The 15483-nt window shown below is 42.7% G+C and overlaps 6 protein-coding genes across 6 annotated transcripts; 4 read left to right on the top strand and 2 right to left on the bottom strand.

The window, feature by feature from the left end:
• Window positions 1-444: 444 nt before the first annotated feature.
• Window positions 445-3077, top strand: VTP21DRAFT_9356 (uncharacterized protein; the record flags this gene model as incomplete). The annotated part of the gene is made up of 12 exons (XM_069400303.1): window positions 445-476; window positions 538-590; window positions 659-823; window positions 883-987; window positions 1060-1169; window positions 1235-1386; window positions 1453-1700; window positions 1760-2274; window positions 2343-2496; window positions 2564-2685; window positions 2773-2905; window positions 2962-3077. The coding sequence occupies 12 exons, from the start codon at window positions 445-447 to the stop codon at window positions 3075-3077; spliced, it is 1905 nt and encodes a 634-aa protein (XP_069254243.1).
• A 754-nt stretch (window positions 3078-3831) lies between these two features.
• Window positions 3832-5583, top strand: VTP21DRAFT_9357 (uncharacterized protein; the record flags this gene model as incomplete). The annotated part of the gene is made up of 5 exons (XM_069400304.1): window positions 3832-4221; window positions 4299-4393; window positions 4464-4535; window positions 4615-5109; window positions 5202-5583. 5 exons carry the CDS (start codon window positions 3832-3834, stop codon window positions 5581-5583), a joined length of 1434 nt encoding a protein of 477 aa, XP_069254244.1.
• Window positions 5584-6208: 625 nt separating this feature from the next.
• VTP21DRAFT_9358 (beta-tubulin) lies at window positions 6209-7916 on the top strand (the record flags this gene model as incomplete). Its single annotated transcript, XM_069400305.1, has 4 exons — window positions 6209-6274; window positions 6489-6639; window positions 6713-7719; window positions 7797-7916. 4 exons carry the CDS (start codon window positions 6209-6211, stop codon window positions 7914-7916), a joined length of 1344 nt encoding a protein of 447 aa, XP_069254245.1.
• A 909-nt stretch (window positions 7917-8825) lies between these two features.
• On the bottom strand, window positions 8826-9913 carry VTP21DRAFT_9359 (uncharacterized protein; the record flags this gene model as incomplete). The annotated part of the gene is made up of 6 exons (XM_069400306.1): window positions 8826-8917; window positions 8980-9258; window positions 9330-9419; window positions 9485-9616; window positions 9708-9791; window positions 9871-9913. The coding sequence occupies 6 exons, from the start codon at window positions 9911-9913 to the stop codon at window positions 8826-8828; spliced, it is 720 nt and encodes a 239-aa protein (XP_069254246.1).
• Window positions 9914-10409: 496 nt separating this feature from the next.
• VTP21DRAFT_9360 (uncharacterized protein) lies at window positions 10410-11021 on the bottom strand (the record flags this gene model as incomplete). The annotated part of the gene is made up of 1 exon (XM_069400308.1): window positions 10410-11021. One exon carries the CDS (start codon window positions 11019-11021, stop codon window positions 10410-10412), a length of 612 nt encoding a protein of 203 aa, XP_069254247.1.
• Window positions 11022-12238: 1217 nt separating this feature from the next.
• On the top strand, window positions 12239-15032 carry VTP21DRAFT_9361 (uncharacterized protein; the record flags this gene model as incomplete). The annotated part of the gene is made up of 11 exons (XM_069400309.1): window positions 12239-12494; window positions 12625-12710; window positions 12780-12920; window positions 13001-13124; window positions 13202-13530; window positions 13594-13671; window positions 13735-13787; window positions 13856-14060; window positions 14136-14226; window positions 14343-14555; window positions 14644-15032. 11 exons carry the CDS (start codon window positions 12239-12241, stop codon window positions 15030-15032), a joined length of 1965 nt encoding a protein of 654 aa, XP_069254248.1.
• Window positions 15033-15483: the final 451 nt, after the last annotated feature.

Below are 15483 nucleotides of genomic sequence, written 5' to 3' on the forward strand. Positions count from 1 at the left end.
GCTAGGTGGCCATATGTAATAAATGGAAATTTATTTGAATTCTTGGAAAAGACAGCGTTTTATGTCACAGTATTGATCGATGAAAGCGAAAATACTGCCACAATTCTTATTACATCAATTCTATATACACAAATGTATACTCAACACCAAAAGCAAGGAGCACAAAACCAACTTCCTAGAACGCTAGAGTGATATATTCTCTTCCCTCTTAGAATCGAATCTAACTTAATCAAGTTACGGAGAAAGATATATATATATTTTGTATAATATTCCTTTTCTTTCGCATTACAACCTTTCGGGTGTGAACTGAGAATATACTGTAAAATATATGTGTGTCAAGTAAATACTTCCCTTCAAGTAGATCCAGATTTAGTACTCCGAAATCGAAGTCTTACAATTTGACAACACTAATAAACTTAATGAAGAGTATATGGAATAAGAATAATGGGGGTATTGAATTTGTTTCATTGGATCAGGTTGGCATGCTTTGCTACACTGTCGATTTTGTCTTGATCTACTAATAGTTCATTGCATTAGTTCGCGCTATCCTTCTTGCATTAAAACTTCTGTTGGCCAACAGCATGAGGCCGGTAAGGCATTCATCGTTCTTCTATCTAGAGATGCCAAGCTTGGCACCACTGACATTTCGCGTTTGAAGATAATCTATATGTAGACATGAATGGTGTTATTCATGACTGCTTAAACTCTCTTACACAAAAACGACATTGTGACGAGACTGCAATTATTCGAAATGTGCTATATTATATAGATCACCTCGTAGAATTATTGAAGCCAAGAAAAACGGTATTTCTTAGTATGGATGGTATGTGTACCTGAGCCCGAATGAAGCTATGAATTTGATTACTGTATAAGTGCTATAAGGTGTTGCTCCAAGGGCTAAGATGCATCAGCAACGGGTCAGAAGATTTCGAACCGCCATGACCTCGGGGAAAAGCACAGAGTTTGATAGAAACAGCATAACCGCGGGTAAGGGGCTGATTTAAATGCGTATCCCTCACATTCCAATTTCTGAATGTAAATTACAATGTTTATCTAAAGGCACGCGATTCATGGCCACCCTCACTCAGGAATTACATAACTTTATTGTTTACAAGTGTGAGCGATATCGCACTTGGCAGGAAGTGGAAGTGGCACTCTCTGGACAAGATGTATTGGGCGAGAGCTTTAATTATTAGAGCATTTTTATTCGATGCTCACCCCATATTCTATGTAGATGCCCGGTGAGGGCGAATATAAGATAATGCAACACATTCGGCAGCACGGGTCGGATTCCACGCGATGTCTCGTCTATTCAAGAGATGCCGACTTCATTTTAATGAGCCTTGTGAGCAGGAGGCTCGTCACGCTTATATCCAAAAAATCATCGTATGAGCATAGCCGTTTTTCTGTCAAACCTCTCTACCAAAGAGTAACGGGCTTTTCATTGATTAGGAACACATTTAAACCCACCAAGTTTACGGCAATTGAAATTCCTATTTTGAGAGATTGTCTGTATCGTGAGTTCCTTCCATTGCAGGATTCCATCCCGTTCCACCTCGATTCCGGGCGACTGGCCGATGACTTTGTTTTGCTGGCTCTTCTAGTCGGCAATGATTTCATTCCTCCTCTTTCATTTAATACACAGACACCCGCAATTAGCTTCATTTTTGAAGCTTATAAAAGAATCCTGCCTCGATGGGGTAAGTGGTATAGCCATCCGATAACTGCAGCCTGGCTCTATCTGGTATTCTTTTTGTAGATGGTTGGATTGCGGATCGTGAACTAATCAATACGGCGCGCCTCGAGATGCTCTTAAAAAGCCTAACTGAACAGGAGAGAAACTATTTTGTAGCCGAGTGGATGGATGCCCAGTGGGGGTCATCCTCAGGATCCGCCGTGATGACTCCACGTCAAAACACCATATATCGCGACATCTTATCAATTAGCCAGGAGGAACCCAAGTGCGATGAGTCCTCTCGGAAACTTTATCTTGCCAAGTTTGCACCGAGTTGTGTGGATCGGCACTTTGCCGAAATTGTTGCACGTGACCTAGGACTGCAAGTGTGTGCACGGGGATGTCATGGGGAAGCAGAGGTGCTCGAGAAGGACCCGCTGCTTGGGGGTTTGACCCTGGCAAGAGGGAAGAACAAGCGGATGATAGCAAAATACGAGCGTGCCAAGGTGCTACAGCCTCGGGAGGGAGAGAGTGCTGAAGACGTGGAGAGAGCGCTATGGGTTGATCAGTATGCATCCCAGAGGCGCGCGTATTATACGGTGGGTGGATGTTGAATCTTTGAGTTTTTGGGAATAGAGGCTTCAACATATCTCTATCCTTATCCTAGGCAAAGTTAAAGCTAAATTGCGATAACCAAGAGCAGCTCACGAATGTCGTGCATGCCTATATCGAAGGCATACAATGGGCACTGAACTATTTTCATGGCATCATCTCCTCTTGGGATTTCCACTACCCCTACCTTCATGCGCCCCATATTTCCGGTAAGCCTGTTTGAAGAACAAAGATTTCTGTTCTCCACCTTTTCCCAAACCATATGCTTGTTTCCAGATTTCGTTGATCTAGATCGATTCCAGATCGCCTTTGTCCTTGGGGAACCCGTAGGTGCACTTGAGCAGCTGCTTTGTATCTTACCCCCCGCCAGTAGCCGACTACTTCCGGTTGCTTTGAGAGTAATGCCTGTTTTTTTTTTTTTACTTCGCAGAAGTCTTAAAAGAAAGCTTTATTGTTTTTTTTTGCCTAACTATTCATGCCATTAGAGCTTGGTGACCCGTGCCGATTCTCCATTGGCGAATTACTACAACCATTGTGAAAAGCTGACAAGAGGCGGCCATCAGCAAGCATTAAAATTGCATTTTATTGATAAACGGTGTTTGCAAGCCATCCTAAAAGGTAGAGCCCATATTCCTATCGCCGCTTCTAGATAGTTTACCAATTGCCTTTCTTAGACGCCAAAACAATGTTGAAGGCAGAAGAGCTGGCGTGCTTGGAGATCGGTGGTTTAAGGATGTATCATTACAACGAAAAGCAGCGAGAAGTCGCGATAAGCTTAAATGAGCATTAGACTGCGTTTCATTTACCTCATTTTTGGATACTTTTTCGTGGCTTCAGATCGATTTCTTTTGTTGCTTACAACGGATGATTTTCGGTTGTTTGCGGAGGCAAGGCAAAACAGATATACTCGCTGTATGATTTAAAATGTTAATTCTTCCTTATCTGACATTGCCCCTCGCTGGAGATTCGGGTCGTTTCTGCTGGGCCGCCTGGTTGAAGAATGTGAATCAAGTGGAAAAGTGGGGGGCGAGGGAGGCGATGCCTGGCCCATGTCTTAGGGCTTACCCTCTGGAAACTTCTCTATAGTTCATTCTGGTTCATGTCTTTTATCCCCTGATTTATAAGGATACCATCCTCTTTTCCCTTTTCCTATCAGTCAAACCTCCCTTTGCAACGCCTCATTTACTTGATCTCGTTCAAATAAAAGCCCCGATCATTGGCCGGAATTGACTGATTTTCTTGTGGGGAATTTTATCATGTGCGAGAGTAGATAACAAACCGATATTATCGGGTTATCGCTTGTTTGCTTTCTGAAATTTTTCTATCTCTCCCTATCCTTCGCACTTTATCTATATACATATTAATGGATAATATGTTTAGATTGAAATCGAAACATTTTTTGTCAGTTCTGTACTTTTTTTTGGAGTAACGTGTTTGACCAAATATATAAACATCTCTTTTTCCTTTTCCTCCGCACTCTATCCCTTTGGTTTACCACCTTTTACCATTGTTGCTCCCCTCGACCAACGCTTTCAAAGGGAGATATGTCTACCACGAACACGACAACCCCGGCAGAGCCAGGCGCAAACCCGACCTACTCGTCGGGAGATATTGCCTGGATTCTCACGTCGACAGCTCTGGTCTGGCTTATGATACCAGGCGTCGGCTATCTCTACTCCGGTCTCGCGCAGCGCAAGAACGCGCTCTCTTTGATTATGCTTAGCGTGCTATCGATTGCTGTGGTGAGTTTTCAGTGGTTTCTCGTGGGGTTCAGTCTTACGTTTTCCAAGACCTCGAACAACCCTATTATCGGCAACTTCGATAACGCGCTTCTGCGGGGTGTCTTGGGCCAACCCAGCATTGGGAGCGCCAGGGTGCCAGATCTGGTCTTCTGTATTTATCAAATGATGTTTGCTGCAATCACACCTGCACTGGTAAGTGGAGAAATGCCAGCGACACGTAGTACTCTTCCCCTTTCATGCAAGTCTAATTGTTTCTGTTCGATTTTTAGGCCATTGGCGCCGCCGCTGAACGAGCCCGTATCTTGCCCATGGTTGTTTTCATCTTCTTCTGGAGTTGCTTTGTATATGATTTTATTGCCTACTGGTAGGCTTGAAATCTTCTGGGTTGCTATAGTCATTGCCCCTTTTTTAACGAAGCTACTTTATTGCTTTAGGACTTGGAATTCGAACGGATGGTCTTATAAACTGGGCGGGCTTGATTTTGCTGGGGGTACTCCAGTTCATATGTACGTTGGGATTGCCTGCTTTTTCAGAATCAAACGCAAACTAATTTCATCTCTCTCTTATTTGAAATCGTATCTATAGTGCTTCCGGTGCTGCTGGGCTTGCCTATGCCCTCTTCATTGGGAAACGACAGGGTCACGGAGTTGAAAAGTATCGTCCCCACAATATGACCAACGTTCTCCTGGGAACGGTCCTCATTTGGTTTGGGTGGTTTGGGTTCAACGGAGGATCAGCGCTTGGAAGCACCATGCGAGCCGCCATGGCGTTCCTTGTCACCAACCTCTCTGCCTGCGTTGGCGCTATCACGTGGGTCGCGCTTGATTTCCGATCAGAGCGCAAATACTCTGCTCTTGGATTCTGCTCTGGGGCAGTGGCCGGTCTTGTAACCATTACCCCTGCATCAGGTTTCGTTGGGCCAGGCCCATCGATTGTGTTCGGAGTGGTTGGGGCTGCAGCGTGTAATCTCGTGGTGAAATATAAACATCGATTTGCGGTGGACGATGCCCTCGATGTCTTCGCCCTTCACGGCATTGGAGGAATCGTGGGTGACTTGTTGACGGGCATCTTTGCGGAAAAGTACGTTGTCGATGCTACCATTCTTCATTTGAGTTGAAAATTTTGGCAACAACGTTGTGAATTAATGCGATATCCTATTATTTTATTGCTAGATATGTTGCGGGTCTCGATGGTACCGAAATCGCAGGAGGATGGCTTGATCGCAACTTCATACAGCTAGCTTATCAGCTTGCGGATGCGACGTCTGGATTCGCTTGGTCCTTCGTCGTGACCTATGTTATCCTCTTCATCATGAATCGCATTCCCGGACTCTCGCTACGTATCGATCCGGACAAGGAAGGCGACGGAATCGATGTGGCTGAACTGGGTGAACATGCCTATCACTACTACCATGAAATCACCATGGTCAACGAGCACGGTGAGCAGAGAACAGTACTAGAGGAGATCAAAGAACCGCATTTACGCAACATGTCTGTCAACCACACCTCTGCCTCCAATGGCGAGATTAAGAGCGAAAAGGAAAACGGAGGCTAAAGAATACGCAAGAGAATATTCATATATGGAGCCAATTTCTCTCGGTGATCTTTTTGGATTCCCTATTGTTGTGTTATTTGTTCCAATTAATTCTTCTGGTTCGTTATTTATGCAGTATCTAAATGGTTTTTTCTTATGTTATATAGCATTTTCTTTTTTTCCAATTACTTTATTTTTTTAATATGAAAGCACTTATAATTCTTCTATTTGAATCTGAGAATTCTCAACTGCCCGAAGATTCTTACCGGAGAGTTGGATAAAAAGCTTGCGGCGACTATGGCCCGCATTCGGGAGCCTTATCTCGATGCGGCCTCCGGAGCCTTCACCTGATTTTGGGCAAGGCGACTGCCTAAATTTTACGAAGCCTTGAGGAGGGATTGAAGATTGATGAAAAAAAAAAAACAGGTTTCGAATTCTGGCCAATCACGCCGCGGCTACGCTTATTCGCGTCAATTTTTGTTTCTCGTTTATTCTTTTTTTATTCACTTCCTTGTTGCTCCCAAATTCTTTTTCATCTCCCCCAAAATCATCTTTTGTTATATTATTCTCTAATTTCTTCTTCTTTATACAAACTAATCTATCCCATCTCTAATCTTATCATCAAAGCAAAAAAGAAACGCACATCATGAGGGAAATCGTCCATCTTCAGACCGGCCAATGTGGTAACCAAATTGGTTCCAAATTCTGGGAGGTGAGTTTGATAAATAAAAGGAAAAATAAGACGCGTCATCTTGCCCATTTCCTATTATTGCCTGTTGCTTTGTCTTGGACACTTCTGGTTTAGACACATATATAGCCCCTTTATACCATTTTTACTTAATCATCTTTGTTTATTTTTTTTTCCATTTTATTTATTTGACATGACGAGTTATTCATCAACTATAATTATTTTGGTTACTGTTTAGGTCATCTCCGGGGAGCATGGCATTGGACCTGATGGCCGGCACAATGGCTCAGAAGATAAGGAGACCCAGCTGGAGCGCATTAATGTCTACTATAACGAAGCTGTCGGCGGCAAATACGTGCCTCGTGCCGTTTTGGTCGATTTGGAGCCTGGTAACATCAGCCCTTGGATAGGTGATGACTTATCATAGTCCTAATATTATCCCTCCGCTCTATCCTCAAATAGGCACTATGGATTCCATTCGTGGTGGCACTTATGGCAAGCTTTTCCGCCCTGACAATTTTGTGAACGGTCAATCGGGTGCTGGAAACAACTGGGCAAAGGGTCACTACACTGAGGGTGCTGAGCTCGTTGACTCGGTGCTTGATGTAGTCCGTAAGGAAGCTGAAGGCTGTGACTGCCTGCAAGGCTTCCAGATCACGCACTCTCTTGGTGGTGGTACCGGTGCTGGTCTTGGCACCCTTCTTATCTCCAAGATCCGTGAGGAGTATCCCGACCGGATGATGTGCACATTTTCCGTCGTGCCCTCTCCCAAGGTGTCGGATACCGTTGTCGAGCCTTACAACGCCACCCTCTCTGTGCATCAGCTTGTAGAGAACTCGGATGAAACTTACTGCATTGACAACGAGGCGCTCTACGATATTTGCTTCCGCACACTCAAGCTTAGCAACCCCAACTACGGCGATTTGAACCACCTCGTTTCCTCAGTCATGAGCGGTGTCACCACCTCCCTGCGCTTCCCAGGACAGCTTAACGCAGATCTACGCAAGATCGCAGTAAATCTTGTGCCATTCCCGCGTCTTCACTTCTTCATGGTTGGCTTCGCCCCCTTGACTGCTCCTAACCAGGTGCAATACCGCAACCTCTCCGTTCCAGAGCTTACCCAACAAATGTTCGACGCAAAGAATATGATGGCCGCATCAGATCCTCGCCACGGTCGCTACCTCACTGTCGCCGCCATCTTCCGTGGTTCGATGTCTATGCAAGAAGTCGACGACCAGATGCTCTCGGTCCAGCAAAAGAACAGCGCCTACTTCGTTGAATGGATACCCAACAACGTGAAGACCGCGCACTGTAAGATCCCCCCCAAGGGCTTGGACATGTCGGCTACCTTCATTGGCAACTCGACTGCAATTCAGGAGCTCTTCAAGCGTGTTCACGAGCAATTCACAGCCATGTTCCGCAGAAAGGCATTCTTGCACTGGTACACGGGTGAGGGTATGGATGAAATGGTGAGTGCTCTTGATGAGGATGGTGAAGTAGGTTAGCGCACGGTTAGCTAATGATCTCTATTTTTTTCTTTCACTAGGAATTCACTGAGGCTGAGTCGAATATGAACGATTTGGTCTCTGAATACCAACAGTACCAGGACGCCACTGCTGATGAGGAGGTGGTGGAGGAAGAGGAAGACTACGGACACGAGGAATGATAGGCTCGCGGCCCTTTCCCTCGTGAAAACCGTGGGAGGGTCCAGATGCTTTTTTTATCCTCTATATAGTCTTTTTCTTACTTTTTTTGTTCCTTTCTCATCTTCTGATTTTTCACCCCCTCTAGCGCAGTCTATTAATACATTAAATAATAGTGTTCTATGCTTTTTGTTCAGTGAAAAGTGCAAACACCCATGAAAACATGCCTGATAAATCCTTTTCTCACTTAGTCATTTATTTTAATATCTTAGAGTAGGGTTAATTGCTTTCTCTTTTGGCTTCCTCCTCCTTTAGTTACCTATATTCCCTTATATTACTTAAATCTATTTTATCCTGATTACTTAACGCTGGTTAGACTTTTCACTGAGCCACTTCTCCTAACCCCCGATTAGCTACCCACACGTTGCTATTCGATTACATCTCTCTACCCTGAAATGCTCAAGGAGAGCCAAAAATATATATAAAGATAAAGAAACATCCATTAACATCACAAAAATTTTTATCGAACTGCGATCGCATAGATTGCTTCATAGACTAAAAGGATAATTATAGATGTAAATGAAAAAGATGAAGGCGCCTATTCTTCAAGATAATAAACTAGCACGAAAATAGAGCCTCTTTACATCAACTGTTCGGCCAAATTTTGTAAATGGACCAGAGTTAACTTAAGGATCTTCAAATCGACGCGCTGGCTCTCATGATCTCTCCACCAAGCCAACATCCTTCAACATAATGACCTGTTTAAATAGGTATGAAATGATTTCTAATCTGGAGATATGAAAAAGCTATAGCTCTATGTATATTTTATACTTTTTCTCTCACTTTTACCAAAAAAAAGTATAGTAAAAAAGAACAATTATAATAAAAAAAAAGGAATGAAAGACAAGAGTGGGGAAATGTAGATAATCAATTCATCTACGATACCACATTGTTGTAAGCTTGTGCCGGCGAATCTTTTTCTGCAATTGCATGATGCCGTAAAGAAGGGCCTCGGCAGATGGAGCTACAAATAGTAGAAGAGGTGAGATATTTTAAATAGGATGAAGAGAGGAGAGCGAGACTCACGGCAACCAGGTACATAGATATCTACGGGAACGATTCTGTCACATCCACGAACCACGGAGTATGAGTAGTGGTAGTAGCCGCCACCGTTGGCACATGAACCCATCGAGATGACCCAGCGAGGTTCGGGCATCTGCTCGTAAAGCTTGCGAAGAGAGGGTGCCATCTTGTTGGTGAGAGTACCGGCGACGATCATGACATCACTTTGGCGAGGCGTCGCACGGAACACAATTCCAAGACGATCTTGATCGTAGCGGGGAGTAGATGCATGCATCATCTCCACTAGAATTAAAATCAAGCATAAAAAGATGAAGTAATGGACACGAGTTTACGAAATGCAATTGAGTACGTACCACCGCAACATGCAAGACCGAATGTCAGCGGCCAAATCGAACCATTGCGGGCCCAGTTGACGACTTTATCAACTGTCGACAAGGCAACCTCTGCAACATCCCATCTTTTTGTTAGCATAACAAACAAATGCGAAAAAAGGGGATTTATTGCTTACGCGCAGCATTGTCTAGAGTTGAAACACCAGTATTTGATTTCTTAGGAGCTATGGCAGCATTTGAGCTCCCTGACTCGACGGCAGCAGTCTTCATGGATCGCCGAGGAATTAAAGCAAGCGAATTATTTTCATCTAAAACAAGAGAGAGGATCAAAATTTATTGCATTTAGCAAGATGACTGATGATAAGCTAAAATCTACAACTAAATAAATAAAAAGCTTACTGTTCTGTTTCTTATCAGCAATAGTGTGGATGCTATTATAACGCTGCTGAGAAGTTAAGGGGACAATAAGTGAAGGGCGATAGGCTTGTGTTATTGAGAGACAAAATTAGAAAAAAATATCAGTTATAGGCCTTTATGAGCTATTTGATCTGAGAGTATTTACCAGTGCGCGCTGCGATCCCGGCGGTAAATTTGCTCGCCAACATGTTGTGTAGATCCCGAGCAGTTCTGCGACTAGAGTGTAAATTGTAACAGGGGCGAGAATAACATATCAAATACAATGATGTCATCCAGCTGCGGCATCTTTTTATCCATCGTGATTTAGCAGTCAATTCTTTTGAAGTTAGATTGCCATGCTAGCACTTTATATCCAGCGAAATACTCGTATTGAGAAATAAGAAACATCCCATTTTGTGCTTCAATTGAGAATATTTTTAATTCCTATTCGACTTTAATTCAATAATAAATTATATGCTTTTTTTTAAAGGTTACTAAGTATAATAAGGAGACCTGTGTTGCAATATAGCAAAGGATAATGATTAATCGTCTTTTTATTAAAAGATCAAAATATATAGGATTCAATTAAGCGGGAATAATCGTTGAAATATAAAACACGATATGCCGTTAAGGTATTAGTTAACATAGAGAGTTAAACGAACGGAGCTTGTCCAATTATAACTGAACGATACTTCAGTAAAATTTTTAATGGTGATGGATGAAAAATTGAAGAGCATCCGCCAATAACAATCTCGATAGTCTTTCATGATCTATGTGGACGTGTGGGCCAAGATTTTGGTTTCGTCTCTTAATATTTACGCCAGCTCTGGCCAGACTATCTGACAAACGGCGGAAGGCTTGAAGAGTGTCCGGGTCAATTTCGACTTCGCTCACATCGAGTTGACCAGTTGTTGGTTCATCTTTCTCATCCGCTTCTTCACGTCGAGAGAGATGTGGTTTCCCTTTGACGGGCTTAGTCTCTGCAATTGGTTTTTCTGCGACATTAACAGCCGATTTAGCCACTGGTTGGGTCACCGTTTTTACTGCAGATTTCTTCACGGAGAGCTTATCTTCGACAATGGGTGCCGGGTTGGAGATCTTCTTCGTTGCAGCCTTAACAGATTTTTTCTCCACGGGTTTATGCTTTGAGACTTTGGGAATTGTGGCGGCGGGCTTCTTTGTCATTAAAAGATCCTCGACCACAGGTAGGCCTAGGTCACGGCGGTGGCTCCGGTTTTGGGCAACGCTAGGGGCACCCTGCGTGAAGGCAGCAAAGCACAACAAGGCGGACGCAGCAACTACAAGGATGGGTTTCATTCTGAAAGACAGAGCAAAAAGGATAGCTAAGGAGAGTGTATCAAAAACTGATGAGATAGAGTGCAGGCGAAGCGTAGGGGCACAGGAAGTGGAAGAATTGATTAGAGACTGGTGAGAAGAATAGTTATTTTGAAAAAAAAAAGGCACACTTTATATAGGATCAGGGGTACTTGCATATAGCTGTTCCATTTCAACGTTTTATTTCTCAATTGGAGATTATTAGCCATTTTGTAATTAAAGAGAATTATGAGATCAATAACGGTGGCTGCACCAGAAGCAGCCAGCATATCACCAATATCCCACGCACACTCTTCATTTTTGCCTTGGAGCGATTTTGAGGTAAAGCGGTCGTTGATCATATGCATGAAATAATCTTTCCAATTTCAAGATTGCCACAATTCGTCTTTTACGGAAATAATCAATTATGGCTGATTCCAATCAAACTCTCCTATCAATCCGCTGATTAGACTCTTACCGAGTCAGAATTATGGCTACATTTCTATCCTTAGCACGACTTGAAAACCAAAGACTGAGGATATAAACACTCAGCTATGTACTGTTTGCCTTCTACTTGACTCACATACGAACGCCTTTCTTTGATTCCGAGCCAAAACGGACTATTCCTACTATAACCTACTTCAATTCGCTTAAGGGGTCACGATGACATCCCTTTATTTGCTCGGAAAGCGTTTTCAGTCAAATACATTCAAACAAAGTTCAATATTTCGGATCCCCTTAATTTAATTGCAGAAGTCTCCCTTTTCTATACGAGGCAATTGCCGTTCTAGAGCCTGATGAGGAGTTGACTTGCAGGAGAATTTAGAGAACAGTTATCCGATGTGCGTGCCATAAAAATGAACTTTAATTGTACCCATGCTTGAACAATTCCGTGCAAATATCACCTTGGAGAAAAGGTGGAATTATCTGCAATCCAAACTTCATAATTTGAGCGAGCATATAACGTCTTTTTACTCAATTAAGTGGCTACATTGTAAATCCGAATTCCACTACAACATACGGGTTATTGTGATTATAGTTTGTGAAAATGCTCGTTCTATATCTGGAACTTATGTCTATTCTAGAGTCTGGGTTGTAATCTTTTGCAAGCTGGAGAGTGACCATTGTCATTAAAATCAAGGAAATGGACAGTCACAAATAAGTCATATTATTTATTTTATATGTACGTGTTTTAAGGATTTTGCTTGAAAGTCACCCTAATGTCAGATTCAACTGCTATCACGGTCGGCTTGGTGGCCACTCCCGAAACAATTGATGACCTCGATGGTTTTATCGACTATGCCCAAGAAAATGGCTACGATTTTGCTTCAGTACCAATTTCACGGCCAGAATACAAGCGTGTTCTCTTTGACACCTCACCCATTTCTGGAATCTCTCAAAGTGAACGCTTATTACAGGAGGAATGGAGAACCGGAAAACCATTCTCTCCCGAAGATTTGGTCATAAAAACTGTTGGTATGTAAATTTTTATATTGAAAAATCCATTGCCCACCTACGCAATTCTGTAAAAGTAGTGCTCTCTTGCTCTCAAAATTGGTCACTGTTACTAACTAGTCGTAATTAACAATGTTTTTTCACCGTGCAGACCATTCGAATTTCCTCTTCGGGCATGTAGCCGACTGGCTCCAGCTTGATTCTAAGGATGCCAACGTTAAAATCAACTCCGAATTGGTTTGTGTTGTTTGAGATTAATTCAGCGTCCTTATTCTTGACGGTGCCTATCATTCTTTGGCTCCATAGGTCCTCAAAAAAGAAATAGCTTGGGCGTCACATATCGGTTTGTCTGCTGTACTTTTTTCTCTGCCGCTTTCTCCCAAAGAGAGCTTCTCCAACTTTGCTCGTTGTGTTAATTTAATGATACGAATGCTCCCCTATGGGCAGGTATATTCCGTCATAGCCATTTAGTTTTAACACTATGTTTACAAAAAGATTCTGGTATAATCTATATATCATCTATCTAGATCTATGTACATCTACCAATTTCTACACAAAGTAAAGACGGAGAGTCAAGCAATGACAACCTCAGCTGGAATCGTTGGAGTGTCTTAAGGAATCTTTGTGAACACAATCCTAAACTTTCTATCGGTTCGTATATAGATGGTGTATTGATTTATTTCTCGACTTGATTCTCATTAGGATACGTAATATCTTTTCTGCATTAGCTCTTGAATTCACAGCAGATCTGCCGGAGGACACAAAGATCATAGATCGCTGGTTTGCTGAGCCTGTGAAAGCAATTGTATTACCGACTGATATTTTCATTACAAATGCCCGCGGATACCCGGTGCTAAGCAAGTGGCATCAGACGATCATACGCCGTTTCCTCAAGTTGAATCCAAACATTCTTATTTCGGGTAAATCCCAGCACCCAGCAGGGGGGATTGCAAGTTATCATCAATATATTCGCTATTTGCAACGCTCCATGCCGGAACTTGGAGAGCTAGAGAAATTTGCAGTTGGCTACCAAGACTATCTTCAAGCTCCACTCCAGGTAATGTCGCCATGCATAACACCAAGCTTCCAAGTATAGGGGTTAATTGATTGATATTGACAGCCTCTGATGGATAATTTGGAGTCCTCGACTTACGAAGTCTTTGAAAAGGATCCCGTAAAATACGCCCAGTACGAAAAGGTATTTTTTAAGATTAGTTGCTTGTACTAACGGTTTTAATTCAATTCCTGCATTGCATCTCAGGCCGTCTACCATGCATTACTTGACCGTGTTCCGGCGAATTCCGATAAAACAACGTAGATTATTTCTATAAAGTTTTCATTATTTTATTGGCAAGACTCATTCACACAATAACCGTTACTAGAGTGATTATGGTGGTGGGTGCAGGTCGCGGTCCGCTTGTCACTCGCTCTCTACGTGCTGCTGATGCGGCACGTCGCAAGGTACGCGTCTATGCTGTTGAAAAGAATCCCAATGCTGCGGTCACGTTACAAAATAAGAAACGCGAGTGGGGTGACCGTGTGACGATCGTTTTCTCAGATATGCGGCGGTGGAATGCCCCAGAGCAGGTGAATATTCGAAAGATAAACAATACATAAAAACAATTATTTGATATTTATATTAACTTACGCAATAAAAAAAAGGCGGATATCCTTGTCAGCGAACTACTGGGCTCATTTGGTGACAATGAACTGTCACCTGAGTGTTTAGATGGTGCTCAAAAACTATTGAAGCGTAAGTAGGATATATTTACATGAGTCAGTCGACAGTGTTGTCAATACCCTTCATTTTTTACTTATTCGCCTTCCCCTATTTTTTACCCATTTTTCCTCTCACATTTCCACTTAAAGCGGATGGTATTTCTATTCCTAAAAATTATACTGCTTACATCGCTCCGCTTTCATCGTGCAAATTACACTGTGAAGTGGCAGCACTAAAAGAAAACGGTGGATATGAAACCCCTTATGTCGTTATGTTCCAATCCATTTCATTGGTGGACGATCCGCAAGCAGTCTGGCAATTCGACCACCCAAACGCAGAACTTATTACTGAAGAAAATGGAGGTATGCGGAAATACTACCCTTTTTACGTTCGATCAAACTGTTGGACACTGATCTTGATATTTATATCTGCCATCTCGACTCTATTTAGCTCCTTTAAACAACTATCATAACACACGACACTCAATTAACCGGTTTAAAGCCACTGAGGCACGCACTATCCACGGACTTGCAGGCTATTTCGAGTCAGTACTCTATGGCAACGTTAATCTCAGTATCCACCCGCATACTCACTCGCCGGGCATGTTCAGTTGGTTCCCAATCTTTTTCCCCTTGAAAGTCCCAATTCATGTCCCTCAAGGCGCTACAATTGAAACAAATTTTTGGCGCTGCACAGACTCCCGTAAAGTTTGGTACGAATGGAGTGTACGAATATTTATGGAGAGCGAGGACGGAGTGGAGGGGGAAGAGAAAGAGGAGCTACTGGCAATCACCCATATCCATAACACAGGTGGACGATCTAACTGGATTGGGTTGTGATTTTCCGAGTTCATCTTCGGCGGAGTGCCTTTAAAATATTTCACTTATGATGCATTTCTTGTTAACTTTTAACAGAGTAAACCTTTTCATGTCGTAAACCTAGCCCATTTTCCCCCCACAAACATATCTATGTTATAAACAAGCTGGCACTTGCCCCCATAGGCACTCTGCTCGGTACTCGAAAGGGAAATACCATCTCTGCTAGAGCTTTAGACAGAAGTCAAAGACCACCATAAAATGTACTGATTACGGGCGAAAGAAGGCCCGTTAGCCCAGTGAAAATATACTCAATTAAAACTAAGTGATGTCTGACGTAAGGGCACTATTTCTCCATTTCAGCATATCAATCTCCTGCACAAATTATTTCTAAATTCGTGTCAACTATATTTAACCTCGATGAATGCTTGAAAATGGATTTTTCTTTGTATGCAACAGTGTTGGAACCCATTTC

The sequence above is a fragment of the Calcarisporiella thermophila genome (genome assembly GCF_041956535.1).
Source record: "Calcarisporiella thermophila strain CBS 279.70 unplaced genomic scaffold VTP21scaffold_5, whole genome shotgun sequence".
Taxonomy (NCBI): Eukaryota; Fungi; Calcarisporiellomycota; class Calcarisporiellomycetes; order Calcarisporiellales; family Calcarisporiellaceae; genus Calcarisporiella; species Calcarisporiella thermophila.